The 18,131-nt window shown below is 44.6% G+C and overlaps 1 protein-coding gene across 1 annotated transcript in view; it reads left to right on the forward strand.

Annotated features, from left to right (window-relative positions):
• Window positions 1-16,954: 16,954 nt before the first annotated feature.
• LANCL2 (LanC like glutathione S-transferase 2) overlaps window positions 16,955-18,131 on the forward strand; it is a 32,811-nt gene continuing 31,634 nt past the window's right edge. The window contains exon 1 of the mRNA XM_056334894.1: window positions 16,955-18,030. Coding sequence (XP_056190869.1) covers window positions 17,827-18,030 — 204 coding nt within the window. The 5' untranslated portion in view covers window positions 16,955-17,826. The remainder of the gene's footprint in view (window positions 18,031-18,131) is intronic.

Genomic DNA, 18,131 nt, shown 5'->3' on the forward strand with positions numbered 1-18,131 from the left:
CTACACTGAGAGTAGCTTCAGTGATCTGTGATCTAATAAGTATGTCAGTGCTGGCATGAAATGATTTTGTTGCAAAGCCTCCAACGTACTATCTCGTGTACTTGTAAGCTTCCAAAAACAATTTCCTGATGCTCTCCCAATCCACAGACCTGCAGCTCCCCTAAACCTTGGTTCTTGTATGTAGGAGACTTACTACCCCAGGGTCTCACATCCTCAGCTCTGCCAAGCATCAAAGACAAAATTATTGGCTCTCCTAGCTGTCCTTGGCTCCAAATACTCCCAATAACTCCCTCTATGTTCTAGTTCTCCCACAGCATCCAAACAGGAACCTTCAACTCTTCTAAAGTAAGGACTTGGTAGTATTCATGGTAAGAAAATGAACATGGCTGAAAAGCACAAATGCTGCAGCAAACAGCAGTGCAGGGTTATGAGCATGTGAAAATTAGTAGGAAAAATGAGAATTACTAGATGGGTATATTTGCATCTTGCAAAATACAAAAGTTAGTCTATGGCAAGATGTCTGTCTAGCAAATAGGATCTTGGTAAGATTAACACCACACTTTCAGATGGTAGTGGTGTCACCAAAAAGGGCATTTTCCTTCCTTGTCACAGTGTTCCCAAAGATGCCTGTGAAATTGCATGGCTTTTGACCAAGGCTATTTTAGACTATGGCCAAATTATACAGTTCAGCTTGGCAAGATTCGTATCCAAACTCAAATCCACTCATCTTTAGGTTAGAAAATGCTCAGGACAAAAGATGACTGAACTACAAAACGTACTGTGATCAGACACCTTTTAGTAGTTTGAACATGACACTGCCATTCAGTGTGTCAGAAAACATCCACTTAAAAATACCGACTGTATGAAAAAAGAATTTAAAAATTTGGCAAGAATACACCTGAAAATTCTGTTAAAACATAAATCTTAAATTTTTCTTCTCCTGTACTGAAGCAAACTCCTGACCTGAAGACAAATGTAGTGAATATGTGTATTCCCTAGTAGCCTATATAACCACTAAGTCAATTCAGTCTGGGCTTGAACACAAAATCTATTCCCAGATGATGTGCCTGTGATTCTTCTGCATCCTGAGGTGCTTGGCAAGAATCCTGATGAACAAGGTTAAACTCAAAAGAGACTCAAAATACCTGAGGCAGTGGGTTTCTAAGCCTTGCTCAGTTGGAAAAGAGGGAAGCATTTCTTTTTTTTAGGGAGAGAAAAAAGAACAAAGAGAGGTCATATAAGCAATGCAAACTCAACACAGAAATGAAGAATAAAAAAACTCCACAACCAACACTAACAAACCAGAAGGCAGCAGGCAGAAAATATCACACCACTAATGTTGTTAGTAGACCCAAAATAGCACAGGAATGACTTTCCACTCGATGCAAAGAAAATCCTAGGGATGGTATAGACTGTTACCAGCTTAAGCAATCAGTGACCTTTGAGTAGTCACCACCAACAGCTGTTTGGTATCGCTAAGACATTATGGTTCCTCTGAAAGTAATGTGGTATCTTTGATAAGGGAGGGTTTACAATACACATCATTTTTTTCCACTAGACGCAGATCTTTTGGAGAATATCTTTTTTTGTCCTATTTTACTTAATACTGTAAATTCTGCAAGTGTCACAAGCACAACACATCCACAATTTTTATATTTTTTTTTATCAATGTGTCTAGTGAGAGGCCAGACCACAGCAAAACAAGCTGCTTCTCTTGTTACACCAATGCCCTTCAGCTTTGACCCTGGGTGAGATGGCAGCATCACAAGGATGTCTGCATACTCATTTAGCTCTTTCTTCAGGTTGCTACCAGGTGTGGAGTTAATTAGTACTGTCAAGATAATATGTGTAAACTGCACATTTTAACTGTCATTAAATTAATGTATCTTTTATTTGGAAGAGGAGCAATATATATGCATTTCAATGAAATATATTTCTGCTGGTATATTGAAGCACTAACAAAAGCCAAAATACCTACTGATAAGGACTAAGGCAATCGAATAGAATTTGTAACAGAGAGCAAACCAAGCCAGGATGTCTTTTTAAGACATGATATAATTGGAAGATAAGTTCTTCACCAGCTGCAGAAATTGCTGTGTGATGGTCTTGGACTTATATCACTTATGAAGACTGATGCACAGAGGTCCATTTTAGCCACAGAAATCTGAACGTCAGAGATGAATTGGTAAAACCTAGAAGCAAAGAAAGAAGTCATGAAATCTCTTACTACATCCAAATAACATTAAAACTTCTAAGTCTTACCAATTCTTTCTCATAATTACTGTCAATGAAATCAGGAAAGTAGGCATATATGTAAAGTGTTTATTATTCTGCTGGTCTCACGCAGGTATCTTTTCAGCATCTTCTGTGCTGATTTCAAGATAAAAATACCGTTGTTTGAATCTCAAGTGTCTGAGCTCCAAAAATGCTATACAGCTAGGAAAGCACAAACCAGATTCTAACTTGCTTTGTTTTTCTTTGAGAGAATTATTTAATTAAATCCCAGACAAAAAGATTTTACAAGTTATAGGCAAGTTTTAATGAGTGGTGATGATGATGAAGCCAGGAAAAAAAAAAAATCATGTTCAGTTCTTAAATACCACGTTAAGTTTTTCAGGATTTGCAAATTATCAATGTCCTCTTGTTACAGATCGTTTCTCCTTCCTCTGTCACACTCCTGTTACAAAAGATGCTTGATTTATTTTTAGGTAAATAGGAACACTTGCGCATGCTTCGCAGCCCTTAGAGTAGATAACTGTTCAATAGCTCAATATGAGGAAGATAAGCAGATCATGTTCTCTGAACAATGCACTGCTGGGTCTTGACTAAACCTTCCAGAAAATGTGAGCTTAACTAGCTGTAGCACAGGCTACCCCATCAGGAAGTGTAATAATAAGCATCCTAGACACAGGAAACAGAGACCACATCATTGCATGTTAACTTTTCTGTTGAGGTGCTTGAAGTTACAGATTAAAAGGCTATTTCTTAAATTTTAATCTTATTCATTTATGGGGAAGGGCTCGTTTGTAATACAGTAAGAATGCCCAAAGTTTAAAGTAAGCACTTACATTCTATAGTCTTTGCCTTTTTTACTGCTGATGGTCGGTGAGATCTGAGGCATCACCAGCAGAAAAGCTAAACAACTCTGTCCTTTAGTTAATTAAGACACCATGTCTTCTTTCTTGACAGGAGCAAGGTTTTGCTGTAATTTTTTCTAAGCAAAACCCCTGCTGTTTAACTCCTCGTAGGTACAAGATAAATTATTGCCTTGAATAACACTGCAAAGCCTCAGGCATCAGAAGGCAAAGATGTTAACCTTGTGGCTGCTTCTGCCTCTTTTCAAAAATCAAGCAGATACATTTAAGACTTACAGGTCACAGTGCCTCAGGGCCCAGCTCTACTTCATCCCCAAGCACATGCCACACGGGATTCCTGAGTCCCTGTAAATTAGACTACCCATATCTCAGCTATTTCAGGCATTCTGCTTGCCTCAGAGCAGAAAAATTACTATTTCTTTTTGGTTTTCCCTTTTTTTTTTTTTTTTTTCCTTTCTCATTAACAGCAGGAATCTGCTTAAGAACAAAGAATTAACCGATCCCATCTGCTAAGGATAGTTACTTTGGAAATGGTCACCTCACCTGACCCTGATTGCCCACTATCTATTGCCGCCCCTCCGAGGTGCAGGTTGATGCCTGCGTGCTCCTCTGCTCAGAAGGGTAAGAAGGGCATTTGCAGTCACTGGTGCTCAAAGATAATGACTCCAGATTAATAGCCAGGAGATTAATGTGGAATCAAGCTAGAACTCATTCAAACTTAACTCTCTTTGCTTCTGAAGCTTTCTCAGAAAACACATTTTCCCTGGAACAGCTTCTTCCTTCCCTCCTGCTCTGTGCCTTTTCTAAGCAGCCTACTATAGCAAATGCCAGGGTTCTGCTAAAGAGTTGTAATGGATCTTTTGCTATTAAACATCAAGATTCAGGATGCAGCGGGGACAGTATGTGACTCACCAAGTGGGAAAGGGAAAGCTTTTTGCCCCAGGCCATGGAGCAGCTCCATTTACATCCCAGACCCACTTCTCCTGTTGAGGGTCTCTACCTGCCTTCCCCACCTGAAAGGAGGCATGGAGCCCAGGCTCAGCCCCAGGGCTCGTGTCTGATGCAGAGATCCCAAAGCCCCTGTTCTTGGAGGAGCGCTGCTATAGATGAGGGGTTCAGACAGATGTGGAATTGGGAAAGCGTATGGGGGAAGGAAGCCCCAGCACCACTCCATAAGGCTCCTGGCTGCCGTGTTCCCAGGTGGGGTGAGAGGAGCTCTGTCCTTTTTGTTGCTCCACCAGCTCACCTCTGGGGATCAGTTTAGACTGGGGTGAGGCTACAGTGCCTGGGAGATGAGGACCCAGGAGGGGCATTGTGTTTGCACAGACACTTGTCCTCTGCACTGCATGTAAAGCACCCCTAAGCTGGCTGGCAGAGGGCTGTGGCAGTGACACCAGCCAAAGCTTTTCCTCAAAAGTGGTGGCAATCAGTAAAGCCTCCTCTGCTCGAGGCTGTTAGCAGCGCTTGGAGCCACTACATGGTCTACAAGGATCCAGCAGTGAGGTAAGGAGAGCACTATGTTTCCCAGTTCACTGGTAACTCCCGTATTACACCCACAACTGGCACTCCAAACCCCAGGGCTTTTCTGATGAAGGCACAGTCTGCAGCATCCATCAAGCAATGCCTTTTGCTTCTGCTGTGTCAGAGACCCGACTGAAACCAGCACAGGTGCAATCTTTACATACAGACCTTTATTTGGGAGAGGTCTTACAAACAGAGCAGGGCTGGGGTGACAGTTACAAGTCAGGTTTTACATTCCAAGTTTCCCAAGAGGATTAGGGTCATAGCTCTCCAGCGACCACCATACTAGACGGCATGGTTGGAGAGTACAAATGAGTAAATGACAACTTTGGAAGCCTTTGCAGTCTTTGCCCTGGCTAATAAACACAGAGCAGATTTTGGGTTTAAACATATTTCTCTACTACTGCTTCTGGTTCTTGAGGTCTTCGGGATTCCTGCAGCCTGCTCTCACTTCTTCTTGCCTTTCAGTTTCTTGTGTGCTTGGTCTTTGTGTTCTGTCTTATCTTCCATCTTCTCTTCCACAATAACCCTAAGAATGGTCTCTCAGGGTACACACAATTAGCCTGATTTCTGCCACCCAGGCTACCAGCTCGACTGGCCTACTGAAGTTATTGAGATTTCATTATACAGACCAGATTTTTTCTTTACAGGCCTCCCACTGTTCCTTAATTACATCTTGTTCTCCACGTATCTTTATTCCTTAACTGGCCCCAAATTAAAGTAATTTTTAAGAAAAGTATTTAATCACATTCCTTTCTTACTTGTGGTTGTCTAACATCCATATAAAAAAAAAGATGCTTTATAATAGCCTAGTATATTTGAAGTCTGGAACTGAAAATTATCTGCAAAGATAATAACAGTCAACCCTGCTGTGTTCCTGGTCTTAATTTAATAGAATAATGGCAATGCAAGCCTGCTAAGGACCTCCTGGGATCACAGAATTTTTTCCTCTCTGAAAGATAGGGCTATTACACCTAGACCACATCTAATAATTTGTCTAGCTTGATCTTGAAACCCTTCCATAAACACTCCTCCTCTGTGTAGCATATTTAGGCATTACACCACAGATAATTCCTAATATCACACGACAAAATATCTCCAATGCAAATTCATTGAGTGCATCACAGTCTGTTTTGCAAGAGTCTTTGAGAACAAATTACCACCTTTTGCTTGAACAAGTCTACGAATACTGGATTATTATTACATTTTACCTCTAGTCTCTCTTTCCTGTACTAAACAAAACCATTTCCTTTGATCTTTTCTCAAAAGTCACAGCTTTGGCTCTTGTTTTCTGGCCATGTTTTCTTTACCTCATACCTTTTTTACTTCCCTTCTCTGGTCTCCTCCCGGTTGGGCAACACTTCAGAAAGTGTGGTGCCCAAAGTTGTTCAGTGCCAATGTCAGCATCCTAGGGCCAAGCAAGGAAGGATAATCACCTTGCATATGTTACCTACAACACTTCTGTCAGCACTACACAGCATGAGATTCACTTAGTTTGGTAACAGTGTCATATTATGACAATTTCATTCATCATGGCTCCATTAGAGCAATTGCATCTCTTCATTTCCTATTTTATAATTTATTTTTTAATTTCCCTTTCCCAAGGGTAAGTGTTTGTATTTGAGTACTGGATTTTCCCTTGCTGTTTTTGGGCCTTTCATGATGTTTCTCAATATGGTTCTGAATTTTGATCCTGTATCTCAAAGAGCTTGTAAACCCTCCTAGCCTCATGTTGTTTGAAAACTTCTGTGTTTCATGATTCCAGTTGTTAATCAAAATCCTGAGCAGAAATATGATTTCTGCAGAGCCCTGCTTTTAATGCCTTCCCAGTTTAACACCAAACCACGTGAGTGTGTGCTCACTGTATCGTGGCTCTGAGTAGGTACATGCTTCTTTTGTTTCCTTAAGAGCATGTTAGTTGGATCATCTCAAAAGCCTTAGCAGAGTCAAGATGTATTTACTGCTTCTCCTTTACCCATGAGAACAATTATCTTGTCAAAGAAGGAAACAAGGTTAGTTTGACATGATTTATTCTCGACAAATCTACTCCAGCTGTTTTTATTAGCATATTATTCTCTAGGTACTTAATACATTGATTCTTTAATAATTTAATCTTCTGTATCTTTCACGGTAACGCAGATAGACTTGTTATCTCCCTGAACCCTCCTTTTCCTTTTTGGAAGGGTGAGGTTTGTGGGTTTTCTTCTAGTTCCTAGAGAACTTTCTCCTCTTTTGTTACCAATGAGCATTAATGGTTCAGATCTTGCTTAAGTTTTTTAGCTACTCAAGGGTAAATCCCACCAGGCCACTCTAACTTTAATATATGTATCATATTCAATATTTTCTAGCCTCTTCTTCCCCTACTTAGATTTGTGCATCTGTTTTCTTGTAAACAACCTAATTGCTTTAGGCATTTGCTCAAAATTTATATCATGTCTGAGGCAAAGATGTTATTGAATATCTTGACTTTGTCATCACAGCCTATTATTTGCAGTCCTCCCTTATTAAGGAATGTGCCTTATTTTTACTTTGCCTTTTTCTGCTCTTGTAGTGTTAACGCAATCTTTTCACTTTTTTTTTTTTTTTTTTTTTTATCACCCTCAATAGTAGTTAATGGTGCACTTTATCTTTCTGGGCTCCACCATACACTTTTGGTCTATTCATCTTTAGCCAGATGTCCTTGTTCCTAATTTGTAAATAAATCCCTTTTTAATATTCAAGACTTTAAAGAGCTTCTGCTGCAGCTATTCCTTCTTGTTACGCTGATTGCCTTCTCCTTCGTAGTACAATAATTTGCTGTTGTGTCTTAAATACTGCTTCTTTCAGTAATTGCTCTCTCTCCTGCACTTCTTTCCCCTTAAATTATCTTCCCAAGAAAATCCTCTTACAAATTCCCTGAGTTTATCAATACCTGCTTTACCAAAACCCGTTATCTCTATTTTGCTTCTCTCCTGTTGTCCTTTTCTTAAAATAGTGAACTATGATCAATAGCTTTGCAACCATTTCCTCCCCCTTAGTTCCTGTCATCTATCATTTTTACAGAAGCTGGTCCAGTGTGTTAAGAAACCCCTGTATCTGGAAGCTGCTGTAGTTGATGGTCAAACAAAAGATAGGAAAAAGCAAAGCATGTCCTGCTTGAACCTGAATACAACAATACTTGTACTACTTGATAAGGATCAACATTACTCCAGAAATGTACAAAGGTGATCTGCTTGATCTGGACGTGATGTGGCAACTCAATTGCAACACACGTGCAGAGAAGTAACGTTAATCTATTTCATTAAGGAAACCTAAACCAGTCAACACAGTTACCCCAGCAGAGTTCACTCTTTCTAAGGTGTTAGCAATCACCACTCACGTTATTCAAGCATACAAACTTCTGTACTCTGTGACATCTTAGCATCTTCATAACTGCAGAGGGATATTCATATTGGTACCCTTCAGCCTTATGGTGAACTGCATCCAGTCCAACAGTGATGGAGGGACTATACAACAACTAAGTCATTCCTCTATTCTGTGACCCAAAATGCTCTTCAAGGCTGAGGAAAAAAGGGGAGCACATCCCACATAAATTCCTTACCTGTTCAGGTTGGGAAAAATCCAAATATGGCACTATTAGTAGCCTCTTTTATGTCAGACTGACTGATTTTAAATGGCTTCCAGGAGAACACCATTTTCATATTTCAGCTGTCTTCTCATTATTTTTAGACATGGAAGCTCAGTACTGGATGACAGAAATATTTGTACAGTTAAACACCAGGAGAGAGTGATGGAAATAAGCACACACGTCAGGAAACTGTCTGAATTGGGAGTTCACTTTAGACAGAAATCTCCCTTCAGGCCATAAAATGGAAAGCTGCCTAGATCCATCCTTTTCTAACTTTCTCTCATCTGTCAGCCCAGTGATTTGGCTCATCATTCCCCTGGCAGAATTTTAAACAGGTTTAGATGCTGTTCTCCATCCTCATGTAAACATCGCATGTACAGAGCTGTTAATGGCAATTAGACTTTAAAAGCCCGCTGCAGGAAATCTCACTCAGAAGCACAGCAAATATTACAACTACCTCACTTGCCAATATACCTCCCTCAGCAGGAATTTTATGAAGGGAAAAAAACCACTATGCTTTCCTAATCACTAGAACCTGTCAATGAATAAGGAGAAGCCCTCTCATGCCCCCTGTACTTCCCACAGGCACAGGAATACGAGAATCTTGGTTTACAGTGATTTACCACCACGTTATAGCATTTTTTCCCAATATATTTATTAAAGTACTTCTAAAAAGCCTCACTGAAAATCTGCTCCAAACCCCTTCTCCTTCGATAGGTAACCCCCCCCTTTTTTTTTTGTTTTTGGACTGAATTTCATAGTAGGCAATACATAATCATCTTGTTCAGTGGCAAGTACTGTCCTTAACTATTCTGCCTTCTCCCTAGTATAGATAGAGATCTACATTTACCTCTCTTTCATACTTATGAACAACAACTATACCCCATTCCAGCCTTCATTCTGCTAAAAGAGCCAGAGTGGTGGTCTAGGCTTTCCTCATAAAACAGACTCTCCATTCTCATTCTCTGCATCTGCTCCAGTTTTAATGGAACATTTTGAGCATGACTGACCAGCTCTGCTGTAGGCAGGATTATTATGACCTTGGGCTGTGATCAATACACCCTTACTCCTACTGAAACTACCAATCCCACATTCAGGGCTGCCCATTTCTGTCACTTAAGTCTTCTACAACAACTTTCTGATCATTCTCTGCAAAATTAAATGTTGGTGGTTTTTTTCTCCTTATTTTCCATACATTGTTAATACAAACATCTATCAGGATCAGTCCCAAATCCACTCCTTTGTTCCCTCTACCATCAACTCTGTTACCTTTCCTCTAGCCCCATGTATCCCCTTTGACAACAGCACGTTGTTGCCTCCCCTTCTGCCTGGTCCTTGCTTACTGTATCATAATTGTATTAACCTGCTTTTGGGCTACATGAGAAATTACCAATTATACTATTGCAACTGTACAAACAAGCAATAGCTGCTGTACATCCTTTAGCTACAGAACTGCTTTTCTCACCAAAACCAGCAGTGAGTTTCTCCACGGTGAGCAACGTATTACAAAGGTACATTGTATTTTTTTCCATTTATCTCCATCTCCCCTATTAATCTTTTCTTCAGCATTTGTACTAAATCTTTCCAGCCTATTGAGGTTGTATTAACTGTTAGCAATGGAGGGCTTCATTATTTCTCTGTTCATTAAACAGGTCCTATATGTGCCATTCTCCAACCACCCAGTATTGGCTAATTTGATGACTGCACAGATAAACATCACTAAGGGAACTGCAGTTTCATTTGCCAACTTTTATGATCTCAGTTAAACTGGATATTAAATAATTTGTTTTGTTTCAACCCAAACCCACAATGTGCTAATTTGTTCTCCTTCACTTGTTCCCATCACCCTGTTTCACTGCCATATTCTGAAACCACTGTTACTGAAAACTGAGCCAAAATATTTTTTGCTTTTCACTAGACCTAGATTACCATTAATGACCTTAATACTTTTTAAGCTTCTTCTTACCTTGTTTAAAAAAAAAGACAACAATATCTTTTTCTCTGCTGCTCTTTACCTATATAGCTAAATGGATTTTACTGTTGTTACAGCAAGAGTTGTTATCTTTTGCAAGATCCTAGTCACCTTAATTTTGGAAACTCTGACTTTTTCCTTCATACTTTCTGAAAAAACAGGGCTTTTTTTAGAGATGCAAATCAGAACTTGGAGACCAAGAAGAATTCAAAAGAAAAGATCATCCAGGCATATTTGGCAGAACTTGGTTTTGATTAACATGAACCATTTCAGTCGCTAATGCAAAAATGGAGCTGCTGCTTTTTCTGTCTCTCCCTCTTCCCAGCCTCAAGGTGCAGAACCTGTGGGAAAAGCAATGCTAGTGATGCAGAGCTGGGGCAGATGAAGCCCTGCACTGATCGGGAAGGGCTGGAAGGGGTGAGCTGTACAACCTTGTACCTGTGACTCCATCTTACAACATGCGAGCAAGATTGCACTACGCAATGGGAATAAGGAGGCTGTGACTCCCTTGGTCATCCCTGCTCTTCTGTGAAAACACACCAGCTCCCCATAAGGATAAAAGAGGGATGCGTTATAACTAAAACGAGAGACTGGTATCCATGTGGAGGTTCTTCCTGTATGAGGGCAGTGTTAGGAACTTTTCTTCCACATGGATGTGTTTCTCCTTTGGCCTTTTAGGTAAGGAAAGAAAAATGCCTATCCCTTTGTTGACCCTGTCTCTCTCCTTACACTGCAATTTCAGCTCAGGCTTGGACCTAAAGCACCAGATGAGGTGGTTTCCACTTCCATGACTGAAGTTGGAGCATGGACATCACAGCGAGAGATGAAAAGGGCTCTCCACATCATCAGGCAATGCGCAGAATGTTTCCACCAGCAGAAGTCTATATAGAAAGTTTATATTTCTAGTAAAATACGTGAGCATGTACACGAGAAGGACAGGATCTTGCCAACTTCTGAATGCTCCAATAACATCTTAGTAAATTGGTTTCTGATCCAGGCTCCTGAAAACTATATGCTTATCAGAAAAACTCACCACAGCTTGCAGGACCACGTCTGTAACATACAGCAGAAAACAAGACTTTCTGTGCTTCTACAAATGCTGCAGTCCCAAGGGCTCTCAGAGCAATTAGTAGTAATCAACTGAGATACACAGATAGTTTTGGCTCTTCTTTCACCTGAAGATGCTTTTCTGATACAGGTTTCCAGTTAAATGCATGACTTCTCAGCCTTTTTACCGCTGGTGGCAAGCCAGGTATCTTCAGGGCCCTTCTGGGAGATAGATGCATATAGCAAAGGGAGCTGTAGCACGGTTAAAGCCCATAGCTATCAAATGCATGGCAGCCAAGGCAGCCAAAATATCATGCTGCAAAGGTGCGGGCTGGGGGGGGGGGGGCGGGCAGGGGGCAAAGAGCAGGGTGTTTGTTCAGACACTGGGCCCATTTCACTCCTTGCGTCATGACCCACAAACCCACACTGTACTGAGGTGGTTGTACCTGTGCTGGTTCTGATTTATTAGGAAGGCTGCAGAGGCATGAATCGCAGCATAAACCTTTCTCCACCTGCTCTGAAACTGCAGCATAGGACTTTCAGGTTGCACATGGGATAATTTGCTCATGGGAACAACAGCAGAGATGGCTGCCTGTGGAGATAACTGTTCTTGGTGGTGGTTTTTAAAATCTGGTCAGGCAAACATGTCAGCAACATCCCTGACTTCTTGCAGCCTGAAGGTGGGTAAGAAGTTTGTCTGTCCTCCCTCTTGGCCCCATGTTGCTGATTCTGAGGCTGATGACTACCCACAGCAACGGGTACATGGCATTAACAGCCTGCGTTAGGGACCTTCATGCCACTTCACTACTATCATTATCCAGGTTGTACTACCTTGACCAATACTTTCTTTACTTGCACTTTCAGTGTCAGGGTAGAGATAAGCTAGCTGCCTCACTTAAAGTCAGTGAGATCTTCCTCCATTTCCCTTAGTGGGAGCAGCACGCCACTTCCCTAGTCCTTGGTGGTTTTATGTTTCTCGTCTTCCTTGCATTCCCATGTTTCCCCTTGTTTCTCTTCTCCCTTCTTACACTATTGTCTTTTGCTCTTATCCTGCAAAAGTTCTAAAGCTACTTTTGCTCGAACATGCTTGCGTTTTGCATGTTTAGTCCCTCCCGCAAAACATTATCCCACTCTATCCTGATGCAGTGAAAACCACTGAAAATAGAACCCAAACCTGTGGACTTGTGAGCACATTTTCAAGAACACAAACCTCTCTAATCAAACCCTGAATGAACAGGACAGATCATTCAGTGCATCGCAGCACCATGCCCATTACTTCTGGTAAACCCTGGGCCTGGGTCTTTCACCTGTCCTTACCTCACGGTAGCGACTAGGGCTGCTTTTAAGCCACAGTGACGTTGTGTCATTCAAAGCCTATCAGAAGTAAGAAAACAAGATGTAGCAGAGTTAAAGTCGAATTTGTACGTCCAACCTGCAACAGCTTCCTTAGGCAAAGGGAAACCTCTCCTCCAACACTCATTTTGTCGCTCCTTTTTATAGATACTGGCCAGCCGCAGGTATCCTAAAAGTACCCATCTTTCACCTCTGTTCCTCCAGCTCATTGCCTTTGGGAGGATTACCTTTGTTTTCTACTAACTGAACTTTTCTTTCCCTGGGCTTAAAACCTTGTCAGAGTTGGAAATAGCTCCTTTGAAACTCCAACACCAGGCCAGTAATTATTTAAGGGTATGTTTTAATAACAGTGAGCTGGTTTCATTTTCACCATGGACTGTAATGACCTATAAGAACATTTACAGGCAGCTTTGCATGTTTTCATTGTTAATTGTATTCCTCAGGATCTGCAAATCAAAACCTGCTGGGATTGAAGGGATAATTAACAGAAATGTTTGATTGTAACAAAAACCATTCTTTAAGAACAGGCTGAAGTGCAACAGCTGCTGCTCAGGTGTATCATTTACTAGCATGCACTCATCAAAACAGAAGTGCAACAGACTTGACAACAGTGCTTTTTCTGCTACAAGACCAAAGATAAGAACAGGAAAAAAGAAGAGAACTGTATTAGATGGAGTTATTATTAAAACATTAGTCTCGTGGTTGAGTAGCAAAGTGCCTTCTCAGATTTGCAGAAATCTCTGAGGTCTTAAATAGGAAGATTACGCCATAATAAGAGATCAGTTATTTTCAGCAGCCAGAGAAATCTGTTGCTACTGAAAAGCAGTATGTCAATAACATATCACACAAACCTATCTGTTCTTACATTGCATTACACTCCACCTAAAGCTGAATTGAACCCAGCACTGAATTTGGTCCAAAGCCTGCAAGTCTTTTGCAATTAAAATGCAAAACCTGATCTTGCAGATTTTATTTCATAATATCACATTTATTGCAAGAAGGAGCCCCCTGTAGTTAATTAGGCCTAAACAGTTTTAATGAATGTAGTTGCAGAAAATAATATCAGAGAGTGGTGGACAAAAAAGGAAATTAGGAAGTACAGCTAAGGGGAGGGGATAGTAATGGTGAAGAGGGAGTTAGGAAGTCCATATAGGCTATTACAGGCCTATGGTAGTACTAGGGGGGAAAAAGGCTTGCTGCAGAGCAGAAAGGATGCCACACAGACAAAGCACAGCCTGAAGAGGAGAGGACCAGAGAGAAAGCAAAAGTCAGTATGAAAGACTTCATTTATATTGAATAGAAGTATGATCCTTGATTTACAGCAGGTATAAACTGCCCCATCTCCACTGACCTGGTGTCCTAATTAATATCAGCTGAGAAATGGCCACGCCTTGTTTTTCCGCAGGTAAATACTTGAAGAAAGCAGGGTACAGCCTAGTTCTGCATTATATATCACGTTAGTAGGGCCTGTTCCTGAAGCCCTCGCTTCTCTCAGTTAATTTCAGCTGAATCTCATAGATCTACATTTAGAAATAAAATGAGATCAAGGGCAGTTGCTGTATTGGTTTCCCAGAATTTACAAGGCACTTTACCATGGATGCTCAAGTCACATACTCATCATCCTCTCTCCATGGAACAAAACGTGGCCAGGGCTGTTGCTTGCACATACCTGGAACCATCGCACGTGAAAAAAAATGAGCGCCATTATACTGTAATAAGACTGCACGCAGCAGCTGAAGGAACCATTAAACATCACAGCTAGAGCTTCAGAAGCTCTCACGGGGTATAGCGTGAAGGGCAGTTGCGTGCTAGCCCTGGGAGGGTTGCCTCTGTGATATACAGTGCGCCTTCCCTCCTTGTTAGTTAGGATAATTTACTATGCGTACTGGGAATCAAACAGCAAAATACATGGGAGAGCACAGCATCATTAATGGTTTAGGCATGGCCTAATTTTTATTTGTCTAAATGATTATTTAGTCTTGGCCCAAAAAGTAACAGATAATTTGGTTTACTATTTAAAAAATCGGCACTAGTCTCATTGGGAGCACAGTATCAGACACTGCAGGGTGTAAAGTGGGTTGGAGGGAAGGAAAGGCCAGAAGAAGTAAACCAGAGGGGTTTATGAATTCCTCCTGTGCAAAGAATGAGTAGCCCAATGATCTGTTAAGCAAAAACATTCGTGATTTACATGAAGAACCTGGTATCTGAGTAGGATTCAGGCCTTGGTTAAACGTTCATTGGATTTCACCTACATCACAGGAAGGAAAAGGACAGCTTTGGCCAGATCAGCTTGCTGCAGGGCTGCACATTTGCCAGTGCTGCAGAAGGCGGGCTGCAGGAGTACATAGCTGGAGTGGGAGGAAAGGATGAGGGCTCACTGTTTTCAGTGGCATTTAGACATATTCTGCGTGAAAGTTTCCACGAAATCATGATTTCAGTAGGCGAGGCCTCCTGCTCCATTCTGCTAGAGACAAGTGACTAGAATTTATTCTTGCTTAGAACTTATGGTAAAGGTTGTCACCTTACTCCGCCCAACCTTTTTCCTCCTCCTTCATCCATGATTCCCATTCAGGCTGTGGGAGCTCTGTATGCACCAAGGGTAAAAAAAGGGAAACCCACCCACTACAAAAAGCCTAAAAGTCTTTGAGCTATGTCCCACCTGCTAAGAACAAAAAAGGAGGTCTTGTATGCTTGAGACTCAACATACCACACTGCAATAAACGTGAAGAATGGTTGAATATAGAGAGATGTGCCTCAGAAATAGGTGTTGAACAGGGTGCTAAACACGGCAGCATGCAGATACCCAAACAGCACAATGATGCAAAAGGCAACAGATGCAAACAAAACACTCCCCCACCCTCAACCCACTGTTCCAGAAGAAGGGAAGAGCCCGCTCCTGCAAGGTGCTCCTCATCTGTAGGCCTTGAGCAGGTGCCAGTTGGTATGATCTTGCTTGTATTCCCACCATTTTGATTCAAGGATAGTAGAAGGAGTAAAAAACCAGAAGCCACATACATTTGTATTAAAGGCTTAATTCTGATCTTCATTTACAGGGATGTAGTCACTCACACTGACGCAGCTGGTCTTTGCTGAGGGCAGGAAACCGTTCAAGGTGAAAACATGTTCTTCACACAGCAAAATGTCTACACAGAGATGAGACATTTTTTAAAAAAGATTCTGCATTTACCCTTTCAGGCTCTGCAACACAGCATAAAAGAGTCCCTCATTAAAGATTAAATCATGCATGAAGTGTTTTTTTTAATGATGAGAGGATCAGTGTCAAAATATCAAGAGAGTATTTTGTAGATGATGGTGTAATTTTGCAGTGGATGGTTCTTTTAACTTCCAGGTAAATACAGGGTACTTCTTGTTGGACAAGCTGTTTGGAATTTCTGCTTTGTCATCAGCTCAACTTCCAAAAAGAAATAAAATGAAGAAATTATTGCCTAAAATTTACATCCTGCCACAAGGTAACAGACATGTCCCATTTAGTCACACTGATATTGTTACAACCAACCATAAACTGAAGCCAACACTGAGACAGGCATCACCTGTATTCAGCCTTACACACGGAGGATGTATTTTGGTAGCAATAAAATTACTCAGTGAATAAACTCAAAGATCAGTAAGTCTGCATGGTGTCTAGATCTTGAATTAGTAGTTTATGGTCTGGCTGACTGACTAGCAACAGGCGATGGCATAGCTGGGAGTAAATATTTAATGGGATAACGAGGCCTCAAGCGTCCGAGTTTCCACGCAAGGCCGTGCGCTGGGCTGGGCTGGCTGCAGGCTGCTTGCCGGCTGCTGCTGCGCGCAGACATTCCAGCCGGCAGTGCCGAGCTCCTAAGGCTACATCATCGACGGCACCTCGTGTTTATTTGTGAACAGAACCGACTGATCCTCGATTACTGTGCACTGCCCCTTCACATGGAGCTCTCCTCCCAGCGCCCATGAGACGGCAGGCCACGGTTACGCTGACGCGGGGGGCCTGGCATTCAGGCCCCCACCCTGCCCAGGGCTGGATCCCAAACACAAACAGGGGATCCACTGGGGATCCAGCCGGGATGGGGTCTCCCTCCCAGCCAGTGCCATGGCCTGTGGCTGGGGGCCCCACCGCGCCGGCCCCACGCGTGGAGGGGGCGCACACGCCGGGCCGGCTCACCCCGGCCGACATCTCCAGCGCTGGGAGTTCTATTTTTTTGTGGTTTTTTGTTTGTTTGAGTTTTTTTGTTTTGTTTTTGCTTTGCGCCGTGGGCAGCGCGCTGCACGCCGCCACACCAAGGCGCCGGGCCGCCATTACACGGCGAGGGCGGGACGGGGGAGGGGGCCCCGCCGGCTGCTCCGCGGGGAGCTGCCCCCCCTCGCCGCCTTCCCTTCCCCGCCGGGCGGGGGCCGAGGGCCGCCTCCCGCTCCTCAGGGCGGGCGCCGGAGCCGCGGCCGCCGCCTGCCTGCCGCCGGGGGTGGCCGAGGGTCGGCGCGCCCGGCCCGGGGGCTGCCGGCGGATGAGCGCGGCGCGGTGGAGAAGCCGTGCGAAGGGGCTGGTGGCGTACTGCCTGCTGCTGGGGCTGGCCTTCCCCCTCCTACTGCTCCTGCCGCTCCTCTGAGATGCGCCGGCCGGCAGCTCGGCCCCGCCGCCGGGGGACGGGCGGGAGGGGGCGGCGGCAGCCCCGCTCCGCTGCCCGGCGTGCGGCCGGCGGCAGCCGGAGGGCCTGAGGCTGCGGCGGGGCACGATGAGGAGCTCGGGCGGGCTTTGCAGCGGTGCCACCCAGCCTGCGCGGGCGGGCGGGCTGCCTCTCCCCGCGGGGGGGCCCGGCCGCGGCCCCGGCCGCGCTCAGCCCCTGCGGGTGTGATGCCGCCGCCGCGCTCGCCGCTCCCCCTCCCCGGCTGAGCCAGGCAGAGCCGAGCTCCCCCTTCGCCTACCCAAGCCGGGCTCCGGCGGCTCGGGGCGGCCTAGATGGGCAAGCGGCCGCGGGCACTGCCGCCGCCGCCCCCCCCTCAGCGCGGGGCCAGCGGGCCGCGCCTCGCCGCCCTCCCCGAGCCCGGCCCGGCCCCAGCGCCGCCGGCCCGCCGCGGGCCCCCCGCCGCCGCGCTCGCCCAGCCCCGGCGGCGGCCGTGAGTCGGTGGCAGCCGCCGACCGCGGCGCTCGCGTCGCTCCAGATCGGCCGCTCTGCGGGGCGGAGTGTGTCCCCGGCGGCTTGCCGTGCGGGGAGGCGGGCCGGGGGCCGGCTGAGATGGGAGAGAGCATGTCCAAGAGGCTGAAGCTGCAGCTGGGCGGCGAGGCGGAGATGGAGGAGCGGGCTTTCGCCAACCCCTACCCCGACTACCAGCCCCACGCAGCCGGAGCCGCGGCGGCCCCCAGCGCAGCGGACGCCCAGCGGGACAGGGCGCTGCTCCCGCCGGACGAGGAGTCCCTCCCCTTCGGCGCCGACGGGAAGGTGAGTCCCGGCGGGCCGCGCGTCCCGTTCCCCCGAGCCCTGCCTCTGCCGCGGCGCGCTCCCTCCCCGCGCGGGCGCTGCCCCGGGGCGGCCTCCGGCGG

This window comes from Falco biarmicus, chromosome 4 (genome assembly GCF_023638135.1).
Source record: "Falco biarmicus isolate bFalBia1 chromosome 4, bFalBia1.pri, whole genome shotgun sequence".
In the NCBI taxonomy this organism is placed as follows: Eukaryota; Metazoa; Chordata; class Aves; order Falconiformes; family Falconidae; genus Falco; species Falco biarmicus.